This window comes from Meles meles, chromosome X (genome assembly GCF_922984935.1).
Source record: "Meles meles chromosome X, mMelMel3.1 paternal haplotype, whole genome shotgun sequence".
NCBI lineage: Eukaryota > Metazoa > Chordata > Mammalia > Carnivora > Mustelidae > Meles > Meles meles.
The window spans coordinates 49306004-49325433 of record NC_060087.1 but is presented as its reverse complement, the minus strand read 5'-3'; the positions used below and the strand labels follow the sequence as shown (position 1 = coordinate 49325433).

General features: G+C 38.6%; 1 protein-coding gene across 1 annotated transcript; it reads right to left on the bottom strand.

Moving 5' to 3' along the window:
- Window positions 1-2065: 2065 nt before the first annotated feature.
- Window positions 2066-5445, bottom strand: UBQLN2 (ubiquilin 2). Its single transcript, XM_045996406.1, has one exon. The coding sequence runs from the start codon at window positions 5163-5165 to the stop codon at window positions 3294-3296; it is 1872 nt and encodes a 623-aa protein (XP_045852362.1). The 5' UTR covers window positions 5166-5445; the 3' UTR covers window positions 2066-3293.
- Window positions 5446-19430: the final 13985 nt, after the last annotated feature.

Below are 19430 nucleotides of genomic sequence, written 5' to 3'. Positions count from 1 at the left end.
CCTGTAAGAGATAAAGAACAATTAACATTAAAAAAGAGTAGTGTGCCTGGGTGACTCAGTTGGTAAAGTGACTGCCTTCCGCTCAGGTCCTGATTCTGGAGTCCCACATCCAGCTCCCTGCTCAGCAGGGAGTCTGCTTCTCCTGCTGACCTCTCTCCTCTCATACTGTCACTCTCTCCCTCTCATTCTCTTTCTCTCAAATAAATAAGTAAAATTTTGAAAAAGTTAAAAAAGAGTAAATGTTATAAACAAAAATTATTGAACTAGAAAGAAAAAATAGTTTAAAGACCTGGATCTATTCAGGAAGAAAACAAAATGTATTTAAAAATAGATAAATTGCTTCTCGGCTTTTTGGTTAAGATCAAATGTAAAAAATAGATTAAACGCTTGGCAAGGGTAGTTAAAGAATTCCATCCCTCTGCTGTTTTGAAAGAATTTACTTGCCAAACTGTCTGAGCCAGGCCTCAGACAACATCTTTTTCCTATGGCTATTGATTTATTGCCATTTCCTGTGCCAGTGTCCTAATTCTGGCATTTATTTCCCTATAAAATCATGCATGTCATTGAAATTATTAAATTTATTATGGCAGACTCTGTCTTTGTAATTATCTCAAACACCCAACATCATATAGCACTGAAATAATAAATCACCATTTCCTAATTTGGCGATCTGAGGAACAATGATAGCCCAAATGTATTAGGTGTGTTTAAAAGAAAAAAAGGTTTTCTTTGGGAAATGTTGAATTAGACAAAGTTAAATAGTTTTTACTCTTTTAAACTGAAGAACATTCTCCTTTAAAAAATAATACTAATCAGTATTTATTGCAGAATGACTTTCTAAGAGGGGCTATAGTATATAGCACTTTGCAAATTTATCTGACCATTTCCTATAGGAATGCTTTTTCTTTTTCAAAAATGCAATTTAGAATTGCTGCAGCAAACATAGTTCAATGTTTAACTATGGTTAAAATGACAAACGAGAATGCCATTGCCACTTTTATTATTTAGGACTGTTCTGAAAGTGTTAATTAACCCATGCAGTCAGAAACCATTTTATAAATTTTGAAAAGGAGAACGTATTATTATTAGCATAGTTAGTATACTAACTATACTAATGTCAGTTAGTATAATTTATTATATATTTAGTATATTAGTTATAATATAAATTATATATGATATAACTAAATTATATATAATTTAGTATATTAGTATAATTGACATGACTGCTTACCCGTAATAATTCAAAGGATCAACTGAACATCCCCACAATTATGTATTTCAGTAAACTGCCAATTTAAACTTAATTTATGAAAATATATTCTTGCCCTATACAGCAAAAATGGCCATATAGGTAACACATTGAATAAGAACTCTCAATCATAGTATTGTTTCCTATATGTTTATCCTAGGAATATATTTATCATAAATTATATAGGACATAAATACATAAAGCTTTGTTGAAGGACATAAAACTTTTTAAAAATGAAGCATATCACGTTTCTGGAAAGCATTACAATTCTATAGTTCTTACCATCAATTTAAGATAATACCAATCAAATTTTATTTTGGGGGAGCTACTAACTGTAAAGTTATTCTGGTAAAATAAACATGTCAGAATCACCAGAAAACTGTGAAAGATAAAAATAAAAAAAGATCAGTAAGAGGACTTATCCAAACAGATGTGAAGTCATATTTCTAACTTAGTAACTATAGCTGATGAACTGGGACTACAATATTCGGTGGTACTAAAAAGCATTTAAACACAGAAGTGTTTGTGTCTATACACACACACACACACACACAAACACACACACACATATGAGACATATCAAATGAGGGGTGGCAGTGAGACAAATACTAGCTAACAACTGACTAACCCTTTGGGGATAAAAACAAGTTTAGAATATCTAAACCCACACATCAGAAAAGTTTCAGATAGGGCAAAAGAATTCTTTTAACAAAACCATAAAAATTAGAGAAATACAGGATAAGATTTATATAATCTTGGGGTGGCAATCCTGCTAAACATGATCCTAGAGCCAGAAGGCAAAAAAGAAAAGATATATCCATTTTTAATTTTTTTTATTTTTTTAGTCATTTTTAATGCATTTTTCCCTGTGCACAAGAGAAATAACTGAGAGTCAAAAGATACAGTTTCCTTTATACACAGCAAGTAAAAGTAATGCAAACATCACATGACACTTTTCAGTTAAAGTTACATTTCCAATTACAGATCAAAATGCTTATTAGGGTCTCTTTATGGGAAAAGCTGAGAAGGAAGTCTTAGGTAAAAAGCACTTTCCTGGCATTACTACACTGATCCTTCAGGCTGCACAAAAATTAAGGTCATATACAGTTAATTTGAAAATGTTGATACAATATCACACTGTAAATTTTCTGTACAATTAAATGTATACTTAGAAATACCAGGATAAACATTTCTACTATATTTTAACTGAACTTGCCTAGCCAACATTTTCACTGAGTTATCAAAGATGCTGTAAGATTCTACAAAACTGTGAGACATACCTAGCTCCAGGAAGATTTCTTATATTCTTTCTCATTTTGGTTACACATATTCTGCTTAGACTCTGTTGTAATAATTCTAGATGTACAGTTCCAATTGTGCTTACTGTACTGTGTACAAACATAGCAAAAAAGAGCAAATAATGGTATAAATCTTACAGCATTTTGCTAGCAAAAATACATGCCAAAGTCACAATAAGCAATATTGTACCACAAATTAGAGAGCTTCAGTAATTTGCTTGTTTTTAATATTTTCATTCTACGTTAAATTACTATCATAGGCTAATGTTTAAAATGCAAATAAATTGGACATCTGTAGGGCAAAACTTATTTACCCAACTGTGAAGGTTGATACCGGTTTCCAAAAATCACAATAAATGCAGAATAAAGAGAAGTGTTTGCATGCAACACCTTTGAGTGAAACAGCATTGAATTCGATTACTACCATTCAAAACAGGGAAGGAAGGAAGGAAGGAAGGAAGGAAAAAAGGAGGGAAGGAGGCCAGGGAAGAAGGAAAAGGAAGGGAGAGGAGAGGAGTGAGGGGAGGGGAGGGGAGGGATAAGGAGGGGAGGAGAGGGGGGAAGGATGGGTAGATACAGGAGGGAGGGACAGAGGGATGGACTCCACCTTAAAATGCATATTAGACTTATAACTAGACAGATTTTAAAAGAACCAAAATGAAAGCAAAGCACGATTTTGTGTGTGTTTAAAGATTTAAGAGCCATTATCAAAAATAAGATACATTTTTTCAAGGTACAGAAATTAATTACGATGGCTGGGAGCCCAGCAGCCTCTCAATGGCAGCATTGATGTCGCCTCCTGTTGCTATTAGAGCCTGCAAGTTTGCCTCACGGTTTAAGAACCCCATTGCGTTGAGCTGTTCCAGTTGTTGCTGAAATCTGACTTCTGGATTCGGTAGCTGTGGAGGACTTGCCCCAGCCAGAGCCTGCACCATTTGCTGAATGAACTGCTGGTTGGGTCCAGATTCTGATGTTGGGCTAGTGGTTTCACTGGGTGTAGAACTAGAAACAGTGGGCCCAGGGGGACCACCAGAACCAGTGGAGCCAGGGCCTGCAGGGCCAGTGGGTCCTATGGGCCCAATGGGGCCTATGGGAGTGAATGGGACTATAGGGCCTATGGGGCCTATGGGTGTGACTGGGCCTACAGGGCCTATAGCGGTTCCCAGCACCCCTACCCCCACACCTGGAGTGAAGCTTGGAATGAGGCCAGGAGCTTCAGTGGCTAATGTCTGTAGCCCCTGCTGGATCTGCATTAAAGCCTGCATTGCTCTTGGGTTTGACATGGCTGACAGTGTGTCTGGATTCTGCATCTGCTGCAGGAAAGCTGGGAGCTGTGGACGCATCTGCTCCTGCAACTGAGGATTTGCAGTAAACACGGGGCTATTCAGCATCATCTGTGCAGCCAAATCTGGATTCTGGCTCAGTGACTGCATCATGCTTCTCATGTAGGGTGCAGACAGCATATTCTGGATCAGCTGGGGATTTTCAGTTATCTGTTGCAGCAAGCTCTGCATTCCTGGGGTACTGAAGATGCTGGCCACATAGTTGGCTGCAGCCACGGTGTTGCCGGTAGCACTGCTGGAGCTACTGCCAGACCCACTGCCACTGCTCGTGGTTGTGCTGGTGGTTGCAGAACTCTGGGTAGCCGGTGGTGGTGCCCATGGATTGGGTAGTGGATCCCGATTTTCTGTGCGGGAAGGCTGTGTACCTTCCCCGGAGGTGGAATTGCTCCCCACTGAAGCAAATGGATTACCCCCAAACTGCTCTTGTGCAGCATTCAGCATGGGTTCTTGAATGTCAGTGTACATGCGTCGTAGGGCATTGTAGCCACCTGGGATGCTTTCAAGATTGCTGAGAGCCAGATCTTGATTTCTCATCATCTCTTGCATCATGGCCGGATTCCTGGCAATTTCGAGGGTCTGCCTCATTATATCTGGGTTGTTGAGCAGGTGACTGATTTCTGGGTTTCTCTGAATCAATTGCTGCATCTGTGGATTGGCCATAATGAGCTGCCTCATTAGATCGGGGTTTGAAAGCATGCTCTGAACAAAGGGATTTTCCATGATTTGGATCATCATCTCAGGGCTGGACAGGAGCTGCTGCTGCATCTGGTTCTGGAGCTCAGAGAAGTTGGTCGAGCTCAAGCCCAGGCTGCTAAGGCCTGCAAGTCCTCCCAAGCTCCCCAGCCCAAACGGGTTGCTATTTGTGGAAATAGATGTGGAGTTACTCCTGGGAGTCGACGCGGAGGTAGTGTTAGTTCCCGCGGCATTACTAGGCTGTGTGGACTGGCCCTGAGGTCGGTTCTGGCTTTTAATTACAAGATGAACAGTCAGTCCATCATGGATGCCATGCTGGATCAGGGTATCTTGATCTTTCAAGATTTTTCCGGCAAAAATCAACACTAGCTGATCGGTTTGGGATTTGAAGCGTTTCGAAATCGCTTCCTTAAACTGCTGGACTGAGCTATTCTCGGGCACCGCGAACTCCTCTTTCTCTTTGGGGGTCTTCACAGTGACTTTGATGATTTTGGGCTCGGCCGGGGCAGAGGCAGGGCCTTGGGCCGCAGCAGGGCCGCGGGAGGGGCGCGGGGGGCCGCTACTCTCGCCGTTCTCAGCCATGGCGGCCGCGGTGACGCAGGCAGACAGGGAAGGCGCGGGCGGGCGAGAGAGAGAGCGAGGGAAGAAGGAAGGAAGGAGGCGCCGCCACAGCAGGCTGGGCCGGGCCAGGCGGGGAACGCAGAGCACGGTACCTCTGTGATGAAGACTGCGGTTTCCCGGTCCTCTGGTGGGGAGAAGACTCTGTAGGCCGCGGGAGGAGCGTCGGCGTTCAGGTCTGTGGGCCTCCGCCGCCGCCGAGTGATCACACCGCGCGCGTTCCCAGCAACTCCTGCAACGGCTGTGCCCGCTCCTCCCCGCCCCGTCCCCTCCCCCAGTTCCGCGCTCGCCTCCCCGCCCCCGCCGCTGACGCGGCGCCAGGCCCAGAATGATAGATTCGACCCGTTCAAAATTAAAAACTTCTGAACTGGGGGGGGAAAAAAGAGACAGACATACAGACAGAGAGAAAGAGAGAAAGAAACAAAGAGAAAAGAGAGGAAGGAGGGAGGGAGAGAGAAAAGGAGCCAGCTTCTGAGGACATTAAAAGACCAATGGAGAATATATTAAGTACGAAAATACATATGCCTTCTCTTAGGCGAGAAAGGATGAAAGCCTGAATCAAATTCACCCCATGTAAAAGACGAAAAATGAAAAAGAACTCTGACTAAGCAAAAAGGAAAAGATTAACAGCCCCAGTGGGGGAAGGGGAGTAGACTGGGCTAGAGCATGCATTTTACAAAAGAAGCCCAAAGCCAGTGGGCTTAAAAATGGATGCTTAAGCTCACTAATAATATAAGAAATTCTATTAAAATAACGAGATTCTAATTCTGCCTTGTCATACTGTAAATATGAAAAATAATGATAAACCTTATTGTCATCTGAGGGCTGAGAAAGTGCACTCTCATGTCAGTCGAAGTATAAATTATTGTAATCGGAACGCAATTTGAAAATATATATAATTTTAAATATTTCCACCTTTATTTAGAAATGCCTTCTTTTGACACCTCCCCTATGAAATGAGATAAGGATGCATGTATATATATGTATAATAATGTACATGTATAAAATATATATGCACTGTAGCATCTTAAAATTATTTTTAGAGATAATCAGTGTGTTTACACAACATTGGTGAAATATATACAATACATTTAAGTATACAAGAAAATACTATGTATTGTGCGTAAAAAAAGAGTGGTTAATTCATCCGATATAAAATATCCTTAAAGGTATGCATGAAAGAAATAGTAATTATAAAGGAAATCTCAGTATTTTCATTTTCAGCTTTGTATATTTGTTTATTTAGAAATGATACAAGGATGTATGCTTCAATACCAAAATATAAAATAAATACTTTTTTTATTTTAAGATTCTTTTTAAACAGTTTGTATAGGTACATTCTCTTTAAGTGTATGTACAAATAGAAATCTGGAACATTATGCACTGATACATTAATTGAGGGTATTACTTAGTGCTGAAATTATGAATACCTATTCCTTTCATTTTTAAAATAAAAATTTAAGTTTTCTGATAGCTTTTATAGAATGGTGTGTATTTATAAGTTTTTAAAAATCAGAAGGTATTTTGGGGGATACTAAAGGTAGAAATTGATGAGAACACTATTTTGGTGGCAGACATTAAGATATTTACCTAATTTAAGATTAAGAAAGAGAAATAAATAGACATAGCCCTGGAAAAATAAAACAAATAATTTCAAAGTAGTATATAATTTCTAAGTTTGATTTACACCATACATAAAATACATTTTACCCTCCAGTATCCAGCCAACATTTAATAGCACTTGAAAGTCATTAGGCTGCAAATACCTTAATAAATCTCAAAATAAGAAAAAATATTCATCTAGATGATGTCTATCAATAGGGGAATGGATTTAAATAGTATGATTAACCTAAGAATTTTGTTTTGTTTTGTTTTGTTTGGTGTTGAGTTTTACAAGTTCTTTATATATCTCAGATACTAATCTTTTATCAGCTATATCATTTGTAAATATCTTCTCCCATTCCATAGGTTGTCTTTTAGTTTTGTTGGTTGTTTCCTTTGTTGTGCAGAAGCTTTTACTTTAATGGAGTTCCAATAGCTTACTTTTACTTTTGTTTCCCTTACTTCAGGAGACCTATCTAGAAAGAAGTTGCTATGGCCCATGTCAATGAAGCTTGTGTTCTCTTCTAGGATTTTTATGGTTTCAGGTCTCACATTTAAGTCTTTAATCTGTTTTAAACAATCCACTTAAAAAATGGGCAGAAGACATGAATAGACATTTTGCCAAAAAAGACATACAGATTGTCAATGGACACGTAAAAAAAATGCTGAACATTACTGATCATCAGGGAAATACAAATCAAAACTACGATGATTTATCACCTCACACCTTCCAGAATGGCTCACATCAGCAACACAATAAACAACAGGTATTGATGAACATGTGAAAAAAGTTAAACCCTCTTGCACTGTTGGTGGAAATGCAAATTGGTGCAGCCACTGTGGAAAAAGGTATGAAGATTCCTCAAAAAGTTAAAGTGGAATTACCCTATGATCCAACAATTTCACTACTGAGTATTTACCCAAAGAACACAAAAATACTAATTCAGAGGGATATATGCACTTCACAGTTTATGGCAGCACTCTCTAAAATAGCCAAATTATGGAAATAGCCCAAGTGTCCATTGACAGTTGAATGGATAAAGAAGAAATGAAAAGAATGAAATCTTGCCATTTGCAATGATGTGGATGGAGCTAGAGAGATTATGCTAAACAAAATAAGTCAGTCAGTAAAGGACAAGGGCCAAATGATTTCACTCATAGGTGGAGTTTGGGAGAATCAAATGAACAAAGGGAGGAAAAGAGAGAGGCAAATCAGGAGACAGACTCTTAACTGTAGAGAACAGGCTGATCCTTGCTGGAGGGGAAGTGAGTGGGGGGATGGGTGAAATAGGTGATTGAGATTAAGGACTGTGTTCGTGCAGTGTTGTATGGAGATGTTGAATCACTATATTGTATACCTGAAAGCAATATTACCCTGTATGTTAACTAACTGGAATTTAAATAAAAACTTAAATAAACATAGTATGGTTAATAGGATACAGAAAATAAGAGGAACAAACTATACAGACAACCTAAATGTCCATCGACTGATGAATGGACATTTATAAAAGACATATAAAGGGGGTGCCTGGGTGGCTCAGTGGGTTAAACCTCTGCCTTCAGCTCGGGTCATGGTCTCAGGGTCCTGGGATTGGGCCCTGCATCGGGCTCTTTGCTCAGCAGGGAGCCTGCTTCCCCCTCTCTCTCTGTCTGCCTCTCTGCCTACTTGTGATCTCTCTCTTTCAAATAAAAAAAAAACTTATAAAGAAGATATAGTATATATGCATATGCAATGGCATATTACTCAGCCAAAAGAATAATGCAATATTGCCATTTGCAATGATGTGGTTGGAGCTAGAGAGTATTATGTTAAGGGAAATAAGAGAAAGACAAATACCATATGATCTCACTCATATGTGGAATTTAAGAAAACAGAACACACAGGGGAAAAGAGATAGAAACAATGAACAGACTCTTGCCTACAGAGAACAAACTGAGGATTGCTGGAGGAGAGGTGGGTAGGAGGAATATGTTAAATGGGTGATGGTTATTAAGGAGAGCACTTGCTGTGATGAGCACTGGATGTTATTTGTAAGTAATGAATCATTAAATTCTACACCTGAAAATAATGTTACACTATATGGTAACTAACTGTAATTTAAATAAAAACTTGAGGAAAAAATAAATTATTTGAAGAAGCAAGTCAAATAAATAAACCATTACTACATGATTCTCTTACAAGTCCCTTACCAAAGAGCACAGTAGGGGCAAAAGCACTTACCTCTTCCTAGTGTCTCCCCAAAGCACATTTTTTTCTATCATAAACTCTTTATTAAGAGAGCAGAATTAACAACAAATAGGAATCATTCAGAAGTTCCTCCATATAAGGATAGTTTCTGAGAAACTGTAAGAAAGACATCACCAAAGAGGGGCTCCTCCACAGGGACAACAGTTGAGGCACAGCAGACAGAGATTTAGTGTTGTATTGGCCATTGCTGTTTTCCCCACTTCCCCCACCTTTATTGAAATATAATTGACACATAATATTGTATAAAATTAGGTATAAAACTCATTGGTTTCATATACTTATATATTAAAAAATACATGACAACCATAGCATTAACAAACACCTCCATCCTGTCACAAAATTGCATTTTCTTTTGTGATGAAAACATTTAAAATTCACTCTTTTAGCAACTTCCCTTTTTAAATTATTTTTTATTATTAGGTTCAGTTAGCCAACATGTACTACATCATTAGATTTGATGTAGTGTTCAATGATTCATTACTTGTGAATAACACCCAGTGCTCATCACAACACGTGTCCTCCTTTTTAAAAATTTTATGTCCATATTTATTAAGATTATTCTCACTCAGCACATTAACAATAGCAATCAATTTTGCCTTTCCATTCCATTAGGCACCTATCGGAGTAAAAGCTGATATTCTTTTTTATTTAATTTTATTTTTTCAGTGTTCCAAAATTCATTCTTTATGCACCACACCCAGTGCTCCATGCAATACGTGCCCATCTTAATACCCACCACCAGGCTCACCTATCCCCACACCGCCCTCCCTCCAAAACCCTCAGTTTGTTTCTCAGAGTCTCTCATGGTTCATCTGCCCCTCCAATTTCCCCCAATTCTCTTTTCCTTTCCTTCTCCTAATGTCCGCCATGTTATTCCTTACGTTCTACAAGTAAGTGAAACCATATGATAATTGACTCTCTCTGCTTGACTTATTTCACTCAGCATAATCTCTTCCAGTCCCGCCCATGTTGATAGAAAAGTTGGGTATTCATCCTTTCTGATGGAGGTCTAGTATTCCATTGAATATATGGATTGTATCTTCTTTATCCATTTGTCTGTTGAAGGGCATCTTGGCTCTTTCTACAGTTTGGTGATTGTGGCCATTGCTGCTATGAACATTGGGGTACAGATGGTGCTTCTTTTCACTACATCTGTATCTTTAGGGTAAATACCCAGCAGTGCAATCGCAGGGTCAGAGGGTAGCTCTATTTTTAATTTCTTAAGGAATCTCCACACTGTTTTCCAAAGTACACTTTGGAAAAATGCACCAACTTGCATTCCCATCAACAGTGTAAGAGGGTTCTCCTTTTTCCACATCCTCTCCAACACTTACAACACATGCTTTCCTTAATACCCATCACCAAGTTTCCCCACGCCCAACCCCCTCCCCTCTGTAACCTTCAGTTTGTTTCCTGGAGTCCAGAGTCTCTCATGGTTTGTCTCCCTCTCTGATTTCTTCAGATTTCCCTCCCTTCCCCTATGGTCCTCTGTGCTATTCCTTATGTTCCCCATATGAGTGAAAACATATGATAATGGTCTTTCTCTGCTTAACATATTTCACTTAGCATAATCCCCTCCAGTTCCATCCATGTCAATGCAACTGGTGGGTATTCATTCTTTCTGATGCCTGAGTAATATTCCATTGTATATATGAACCACATCTTCTTATCCATTCATCTGTTGAAGGACATCTTGTCTCCTTCCACAGTTTGGCTATTGTGGACTTTACTGCTATGAGCATTGGGATGCATGTGCCCCTTCTTTTCACTACACCTGTATCTTTGGCGTAAATACTTAGTAGTGCAGTTGCTGACTAGTAGGTTAACTTTAGTTTTTCAAAGGTGCTGTACCAGCGTGCATTCCCACCAAAAGTGTAAAAGAAATCCCCTTTCTCCACATGCTTGCCAACATTTGTTGTATCCTGTTTTGTTAATTTTTGCCATCCTAACTGGTGTAAGGTGGTATCTCATTGTGGTTTTGATTTCTATTTTCCTGATGGCTAGTGATGCTGAACATTTTTATGTGTGTCTATTAGCCATTTCTATGTCTTCTTTGGAAAACTGTCTGTTCATGTCTTCTGCCCAATTCTTGACCAGACTTTTTGGTTTTTGGGTATTGAGTCTGGTAAATTCTTTATAGATCTTGCATATCAGCCCTTTATCTGTACTGTCATTTGCAAATATCTTCTATTCTGTGGGTTTCCTTTTTGTTTTCTTGACTGTTTCCTTTGCTGTGCAGAAGATTTTAATCTTGCTGAAGTCCCCAAAATTCCTTTTTTGCTTTTGTTTCCCTTATCTGAAGAGACATGTCTTGAAAGAAGTTGCTGTGGTGGATGTCAAAGAGGTTACTGCCTATGCTCTCCTATAGGATTTTGATGGATTCCTGTCTCACATTGAGGTCTTTCATCCATTTTGAGTTTATCTTTGTATATGGTGTAACACAATAGTCCAGTTTCATTCTTCTGCATGTAGCCGTCCAATTTTCCCAGCAGCATTTATTGAAGAGGCTTTCTTTTTTCCAGTGAGAATTCTTTCCTGGTTTGTCAAAGATCAGTGGACCATAGAGTTAAGGGTCCATTTCTGGGGTCTCTAATCTGTTCCATTGATCTATGTGCCATTTTTGTGCAAATACAATGCAGTCTTGTTGATTACAGGGTTGTAATATAGCTTGAAATTAGGCACTGTGATGTGCTCAGCTTTGATTTTCTCTTTCAACTGTCCCCTTGTGATCTGGGGTCTTTTCTGGTTCCAACCAAATTTTAGAATTGTTTGTTCCAGCTCTGCAAAAAAATGTTGATGTTATTTTCATAAGGATTGCACTGAAAGTGTAGATTGCTCTGGGAAGCATAAACATTTTTTTTTTAATTTTTTTAAGATTTTATTTTATTTATTTGACAGATAGAGATCACAAGTAGGGAGAGAGGCAGGCAGAGAGAGAGAGAGGAGGAAGCAGGCTCCCTGCCAAGCAGAGAGCCCGATGTGGGGCTCGATCCCAGGACCCTGGGATCATGACCTGAGCGAAAGGCAGAGGCTTTAACCCACTGAGCCACCCAGGCGCCCCCGGAAGCATAAACATTTTAAAAATGTTTATTCTTCCAATCCATGAGCATAGAATAGTTTTCCATCTCTTTGTGTTTTTCTCAATTTCTTTCATAACTGTTTGGAAGTTTCTAGAGAATATCTCCTTTACCACTTTAGTTAGGTTTATTCCTGGGTATCTTGTGTTTTTTGGTGCTAGTGTAAATGAAATTGATTCCTTAATATCTCTTTCTTCAGTTACATTGATAGTGTACAGAAATGCCACTGATTTTTCTGCATTGATTTTGTACCCTGTCATGGTACTGAATTGCTGTATGACTTTAGTATTTTGAAGGTGGAGTTTTTTGGGTTTTATACATAAAGTATCATGACATCTGAGAAGCGAGAGGGTTTGACTTCTTCTTTGTCTATTTGAATGCCTTTCATTTCTTTTTGTTGTCAATTGCTAAGGCTAGGACTTCTAGTACTATTTTGGACAATAGTGGAGAGTGGGCATCCCTGTCATGTTCCTGACCTTAAGGGAAAGGGTCTCAGCTTTTCCCCATTGACAATGATATTTGCTATGGGCTTTTCATAAATGGCTTCTATTTTATTGAAGTATGTTCCTTCTACCCTACACTTTGAAGATGTTTAATCAAGAAAGGATGCTGTATGTTGTCTAATGCCATATCTGCATCAGTTGAGAGGATCATATGGTTCTTGTCTTTTCATTTATTAATGTGCTATATCATGTTGATTGATTTGTGAATGTTGAGCCACCCCTGCAGACCAGGGACAAACCCCATTTGGTCGTGGTGAACAATATTTTTAACGTATTGTTGGATCCTGTTATCTATGATCTTGTTGAGTATTTGAACATCCATGTTCATCAGGTATATTGGTCTGTAATTCTCTTTTTGGTGGGGGTCTTTGGATTTGGGATCAGGGTAATGCTGGCCTCATTGAATGAGTTTGGAAGTTTTCCTTCCATTTCTATTTTTTGAAACAGCTTCAGTAAAATAAGAATGGTTTCATCTATAAATGTTTCATAGAATTCCCCTGGGAAGCCATCTGGCCCTGGACTTTTGCTTCTTTGTTTTTTTTTTTTTTTTTTGAGCTTTTTGATTACTATTTCAATTTCTTTGCTGGTTATTGCTCTGTTCACATTGTCTGTTTCTTTCTCTTCAGTCTTTGTAGTTTTTAAGTTTCCAGGAATGCATCCATTTCTTCCAGATTGCCTAATTTGTTGGTGTATAGCTGCTGGTAATAAGTTCTAATAATTGTCTTCCTTTCCTTGATGTTAGTCATGATCAGCCCCCATTCATTCATGATTTTATTAATTTGGGTCCTTTCTTTCTTCTTTTGGATAAATCTGGTGAGAGGTTTATCGATCTTAGTAATTCTTTCAATGAACCAGCCTGTAGTTTCATTGATCTGTACTACTGTCTTCTAGTTTCCACTTCCACTTTGATTTCTGCTCTAATCTTTACTATTTCTCTTCTCCTGCTTGTTTTAAGCTTTTTATTGCTATTCTTTCTCCAAGTCCTTTAGGTATAAAGTTAGCTTGTGCATTTGTGTTTTTTTCTAATTTTTTGAAAGAAGTTTGGATGGTTATGTAGTTCCTCTAAGGACTGTCTTTGCACTATCCCATAGGTTTTGAACTGACATGCTTTTGTTTTCATTGGATTTCATGAATTGTTTAAGTTCTTCTTTAATTTCCTGGTTGACCCATTCATTTTTTAGCAGGATGCTCTTTAACCTCCAAGTGTTTGCATTCCTTCCAAAATTCTTCTTGTGGTTGATTTCCAGTTTAAAAGCATTGTGTTCTGAAATTATGCAGGGAATAATCTCAATCTTTTGGTAACGGTTAAGACCTGATTTGTGATCCAGTATGTAATCTATTCTGGCGAAAGTTCCTTGTGCTCTCGAGAAGAATGAGTATTCTGTTGTTTTTTACATATCTACAAAATATAAATCAATATTGATTTGATTGATATATCAGTGTGGTCCAATATGTCATTCACACCTCTCACTTCTTTGTTTATCTTCTGCTTAGATGATCTGTCCATTGCTGTGAGTGTGTTATTGAAGTCTCCCACTATCAATGTATAATTACAAATATGTTTCTTTGTTTTGATTATTAATTGGTTTATATAATTGACTACTCCCATGTTGGGGCATAGATATTTACAATTGTTGGATCTTCTTGTAGGATAGACCTTTTAAGTGTAATATAGTGTCCCTCTACCTCTCTTACTAAAGTCTTTGCTTTAAAATCTAATTTGTCTGATATGAGGATTGCTACTCTATCTTTTGAGGTCCGTTGGCATGGTATATGTTTCTAAATCTTTCAATTTGGAGGTGTATTTAGGTTCCAAATGAGTCTCTTGTAGAATGCATAGGGATGGGGCCTGATTTTGTCCAATCTGATGCCTTTTGTATTTTAATGAGAACATTCAGCCCATTTACATTCAGAGAATCTATTGAAAGATGAATTTAGCGCCATTGTATTGCCTGCAAAGTCTTTGTTTCTGTGGATTTTCTGTTTCTTTCTCGTCTATGTGACTCTTGGGGTCTTTCTTCCCTTACAGTATCCCCCTTAATATTTCTTGCAGAGCTGTTTTAGTGGTCACATATTCTTTCAGGTTCTGCCTGTCCTGAAAGCTCTTTATCTCTCCACCCATTCTAAATAACAGCCTTGATGGATAAAGTATTCTTGGCTGCATGTTTTCCTCATTTAGTACACTTAATACATCTTGCCAGCCATTTCTGGCTTGCCATGTATCTGTGGAAAGGTCTGATGTTATTCTGATATTCCTCCTTCTGTATGTAAGGAACCTCCTCTCCTTAGCTGTTCTCAGGATAGTTTCTTTTTCTCTAAGGTTTGCAAGCTTCACTATTATATGTTGGAATGTTGATCTATTTTTATGGATCTTGGGAGGGGCCCTCTCTGTCTCTTGGATGTAAATGTCTGTTTCCTTCCCCCACATTAGGGGAATTCTCAGCCATTACTTGCTCAAAAACTCCTCAAGCCCTCTCTTTCTCTCCAACCTCTTCAGGATAACAATAATTCTGACATTGGATCATATTATGGTATCATTAATCTTTCCAAGCCTTTTTTCATGTGCTTCTAGCTATCTAACTCTGTTTTTTTCTTCAACTTCCTACATCACTGACTTGTTCTGCCTCATTTACCCTGGCTGTTAGAGTATTAACTTTAGACTGCATCTCATCCATAGCATTTTTAAGTTTGGCCTGAGTACATCTCATTTCTGTCTTTAGAGGTGCTGTATTGCCACTAATGCTTTTTTTCAAGCCTAGCTATTGTCTTTATGATTGCAATCCTGAATTTTACCTCTGAAAACTTGCTTATATCCATATCTATTAGTTCTGTGGTGGAGGACATTGTGTCTGTTTCTTTGTTGAGAGTTCCTCCTCCTAGTCATTCTGTTGAGGAATGGTTGAGCAAATTAACATAGTCCAAAATATCAACCATGACCCTAGCAAGATGCACCCTAGCAAAATCCAGAGTTGTTGGAAACCAGCACCCAAAATCAAAGCTGAAATGAAACACAAGAATAAAATTTAAAAAAAAAAAAAGAAAAGAAAAAAGGGAGGAGGGGAAGAGGGACTATAATCTCTCAGTGTGGGGAAAGCAGGGTGTTCCACCTGTTCCTGGATGAATTTTGGTTTGTGTGTTAGAAGACACTATCTCCCAAAATTGCAAGAAACATAAAACTATTTATCTATAAAGGTAAAATTGAATAGAGTGAAAAAAAGACTAAAATGAAGCATATATTTATAAAAAATACAGGTGTGAAAAATATAAGTTATAAAGCAACTATGAAAGACAAGTCGAGGGACACCTAGGTGGCTCAGTCAGTTGAGAGTCTGCCTTCAGTTCAGGTCATGATCCCAGGGTCCTGGGATCAAGTCCCACATCAGGCTCCTTGCTCAGTAGGAGCCTGCTTCTCCCTCTGCCAGCCGCTCTCCCTGTTCGTGCTCTCTCTTTTTTAAGATATAAAATCTTAAAAAAGAAAAGAAATACAAGTTGATATAATAAGCATATAGTTGAATTGAGAAAAAAGATAAAAAGAAAAAAGAGAAAAATCATTAAAAAAGGAAAAAAAGAGAATTCTATCTGAAAAAGAAACAAGTCATGATGCAACAGCTGGAGCTCAATATCCTATCTTTCCTGGCATTGGAATTTTACAGTCTTGTGGGACCCATAGGGTTGTCATCCACCTGTTCTTCCAGACTGTCTTCTGTGGGAGGGGTGTGCCATGGTGTTTCTCAGGTAACCCTGCCTGAGTGGAGTTGCCTCACCCCTGTCAGGGGGATGGGCTTAGTGGAAACTGGTTCTCTGTGTGGCTTTTGTTCCCTGGAGGCTTTCTGTGCATCTCCAGATGATCAGAGGAAAAATGGCCTCACCCAAACTTCTGACCCAGAGCAGATAATTCACCATCTGTCCTCTTGAATAAACCCACCAGGACAAATAGTCTTTACTTCTGAATGGGCAGCCAACAACCACAGCCTCCCAGGGTGTGTGTCCACTACAACTCTCTCAGAGGTAGTCCCTGGGGCCTGTGAGTGCCGCTGTCCTTTGTGACTTGAAAAACACAAGAGCTAACAGCTCACATGTGCATGCACCCAAAGCTCCTGGATCATGTTGTGGTATTGCTTTAATGTCTTTTCTGGACCTCTACTGATCTTTGAGTTTTTGACCAGTTGTGGGTGCAGGTTCCATACTTTTTCAGGTTGCTCAGGAAAAGAGTTATTATTGACCAGCCCAGCTTTTGTTTTATGGTGATTGAAGCTGAGAGTACCTTCCTGGGCTAGCTGACCATAACCTGCTACTTGGCTGCACTGCTCAGGCCCTCTACTCATTCAGGCACTCCCTTTTTCTCTGTGGCTCCTCATATCCTGAGACCACAATGCCCTCCCATGTAACTGTATTTTCATTTCCAGAGCCCCTTTCAGAGAGGGCTGTCTCTCACTACAGCAGATTTCTAAGGGTTCCGATTTAGTGCTCCAGTGTTATATCACTTTCCAGGAGATAGCTTATGGAGGCTCCCTCTTTCTTCTGTTTATCTTCTGACATCTCCCTGCAACTTCATGACTCCACATGTCCTGCCTTGCAAAAAGCAGTCACTTTTCTGCTTGTAGAGATTCAGATATATATTCCTAAATCTCAGCCTGATTTCCTTGGTGTTCAAAATTGTTTGATAGATATCCAGCTAAATTCAGGGGACCAGTTGAAATGGGGTCCTCTACTCCTCTGCCATCTTGCCAACCTCCCCTCCTTTGACAACTTTTAAGTATATATTACAGTATTATTAACTATAATCACCATGCTGTATGTTAGATTCCAGAACTTGGTGATCTTATTGTTGGAATTTTTACCCTTAAGCCAACAGTTCCACATTTCCCACTAACCGTGTCTTTGGTAACCACTACTCTATTCTCAGTTTCTGTGAGCTTGGCCAAAAGCACATTTTCTTTAGTTCTTTCCCCACTTTATGGATCATGTGAGGTTTTTTTTTCTATTTCCCCCCCAAAATATCTAGTATATTGTTTAAATAACTTAAAACCAAATAAAATTAGCATTCCAGTGAATGAAGGAACAAGACTTTGTTAGTGAAAAGTGCATTACTTAGTTGAAACGTAAGGCAAGAACAAGATTAAGACGTAAATTTAGGGGCGCCTGGGTGGCTCAGTGGTTTAAGCCTCTGCCTTCGGCTCAGGTCATGATCTCAGGGTCCTGGGATCGAGCCCCGCATCAGGCTCTCTGCTCAGTGAGGAGCCTGTTTCTCCCTCTCTCTCTGCCTGCCTCTCTGCCTACTTGTGACCTCTCTCTCTGTCAAATAAATAAATAAAATATAAAAAAAGACGTAAATTTAGTATTGCTTAAGTAGACTTATTCACAGGTGAAGAGGATATGTTTGAAATAATGATGAAATGCATTGTACAATTCCTTGCTATTAACAGGGGAAAATAGGTATATGTATTACATTTCTAAGAAGATATACATGACCAAAATATATTCAAGAAATAGAAAATCTTAGCAGATCAGGTAAGAAACTTGTAATAAAAAGAATAAGAGACTTTCAAAGACGGTGAATGAGTAGGACACCTTAGTTTTGTCTGGTTCCAGGAATTCAGCTATATACCTATCAAATCCTTCCAAACACCTGTGAACTAAACCGGACATCTAAGAAAAGAATTGCTGGAATTCTACAAATAAAAAAACAACTACTTTCTTCAAGATTGACAAGATGGGAATCTCACCTAAAAAAGAAGCAAGAGGCAGTACTGACTGCCAGTATTGACTGCCACACTGACTTAATCAGTGTGGATATAAGTAAGATGTTGGAACTAGACTATAAAATAATGATTATAATGATAGTAGCTGGGCCTGAAAAAAAGCATAGAAGAAAGAGAGAGTCCCTTTCTGGAGAAGGAAAAGAATTAAATCTCATCAAGTAAAAATACAGCATCCTTTCCAGATTAAAACTCTTCAGCATATAGGGATAGAAGGAACATTCCTCAACTACATAAAATCCATCTCTGAAAAACCCACAACAAATTTCATTTTCAATGGGGAAAAGCTGAGAGCCTTTCCCATAAGATCAGAAACACGATAAGGATGCCCACTCTTGCCACTATTGTTCAACATAGTACTAGAAGTCCTAGCAACAGCAATCAGACAACAAAAATAAATAAAAGGTATTCTAATTGGCAAAGAAGAAGTCAAACTCTCTCTCTTCACAGATGACATGACACTTCTTGTGGAAAGCCCAACAAACTCCACCCTCAAATTATTAGAACTCAGGAAGCAATTAAGTAATGTGGCAGGATAGAAAATCAATGCACAGAAATCAGTTGCTTTCTTATACAATGAAATGGTAGAAAGAGAAATTAGAGAATTGATTCCATTTACAATAGCACCAGAAACCATAAGATACCTCGGAATAAACCTATCCAAAGAAGTAAAGCATCTATACTCAAGGAACTACATAACACTCATGAAAGAAATTGAAGAAGACACAAAAAGATGTAAAAGCATTCCATGCTCATAGATTGGAAGAATAAGCATTGTTTAAATGTCTATGATGCCCAGAGCAATGCAGACTTTCAGTGTCATCGTGATCAAAATACCGATGTCATTTTCCAAGCTGTTGATACAAACAATACTAAAATTTATACAGAACGAGAAATGACCCAAATCACTAAGGAAATGTTGAAAAAGTAAAACAAAGCTGGGGGCATAACATGACTGATTGAAAGCTGTATTACAAAGCTGTGATCACCAAGACAACATGGTACTGGCATAAAAACAGACACATAGACTAATAGAACTG

What these genes read in the sequence shown, in the direction of transcription:
- UBQLN2 (XM_045996406.1), bottom strand. Translation starts at nt 5,165, where the DNA reads ATGGCTGAGAACGGCGAGAGTAGCGGCCCCCCGCGCCCCTCCCGCGGC.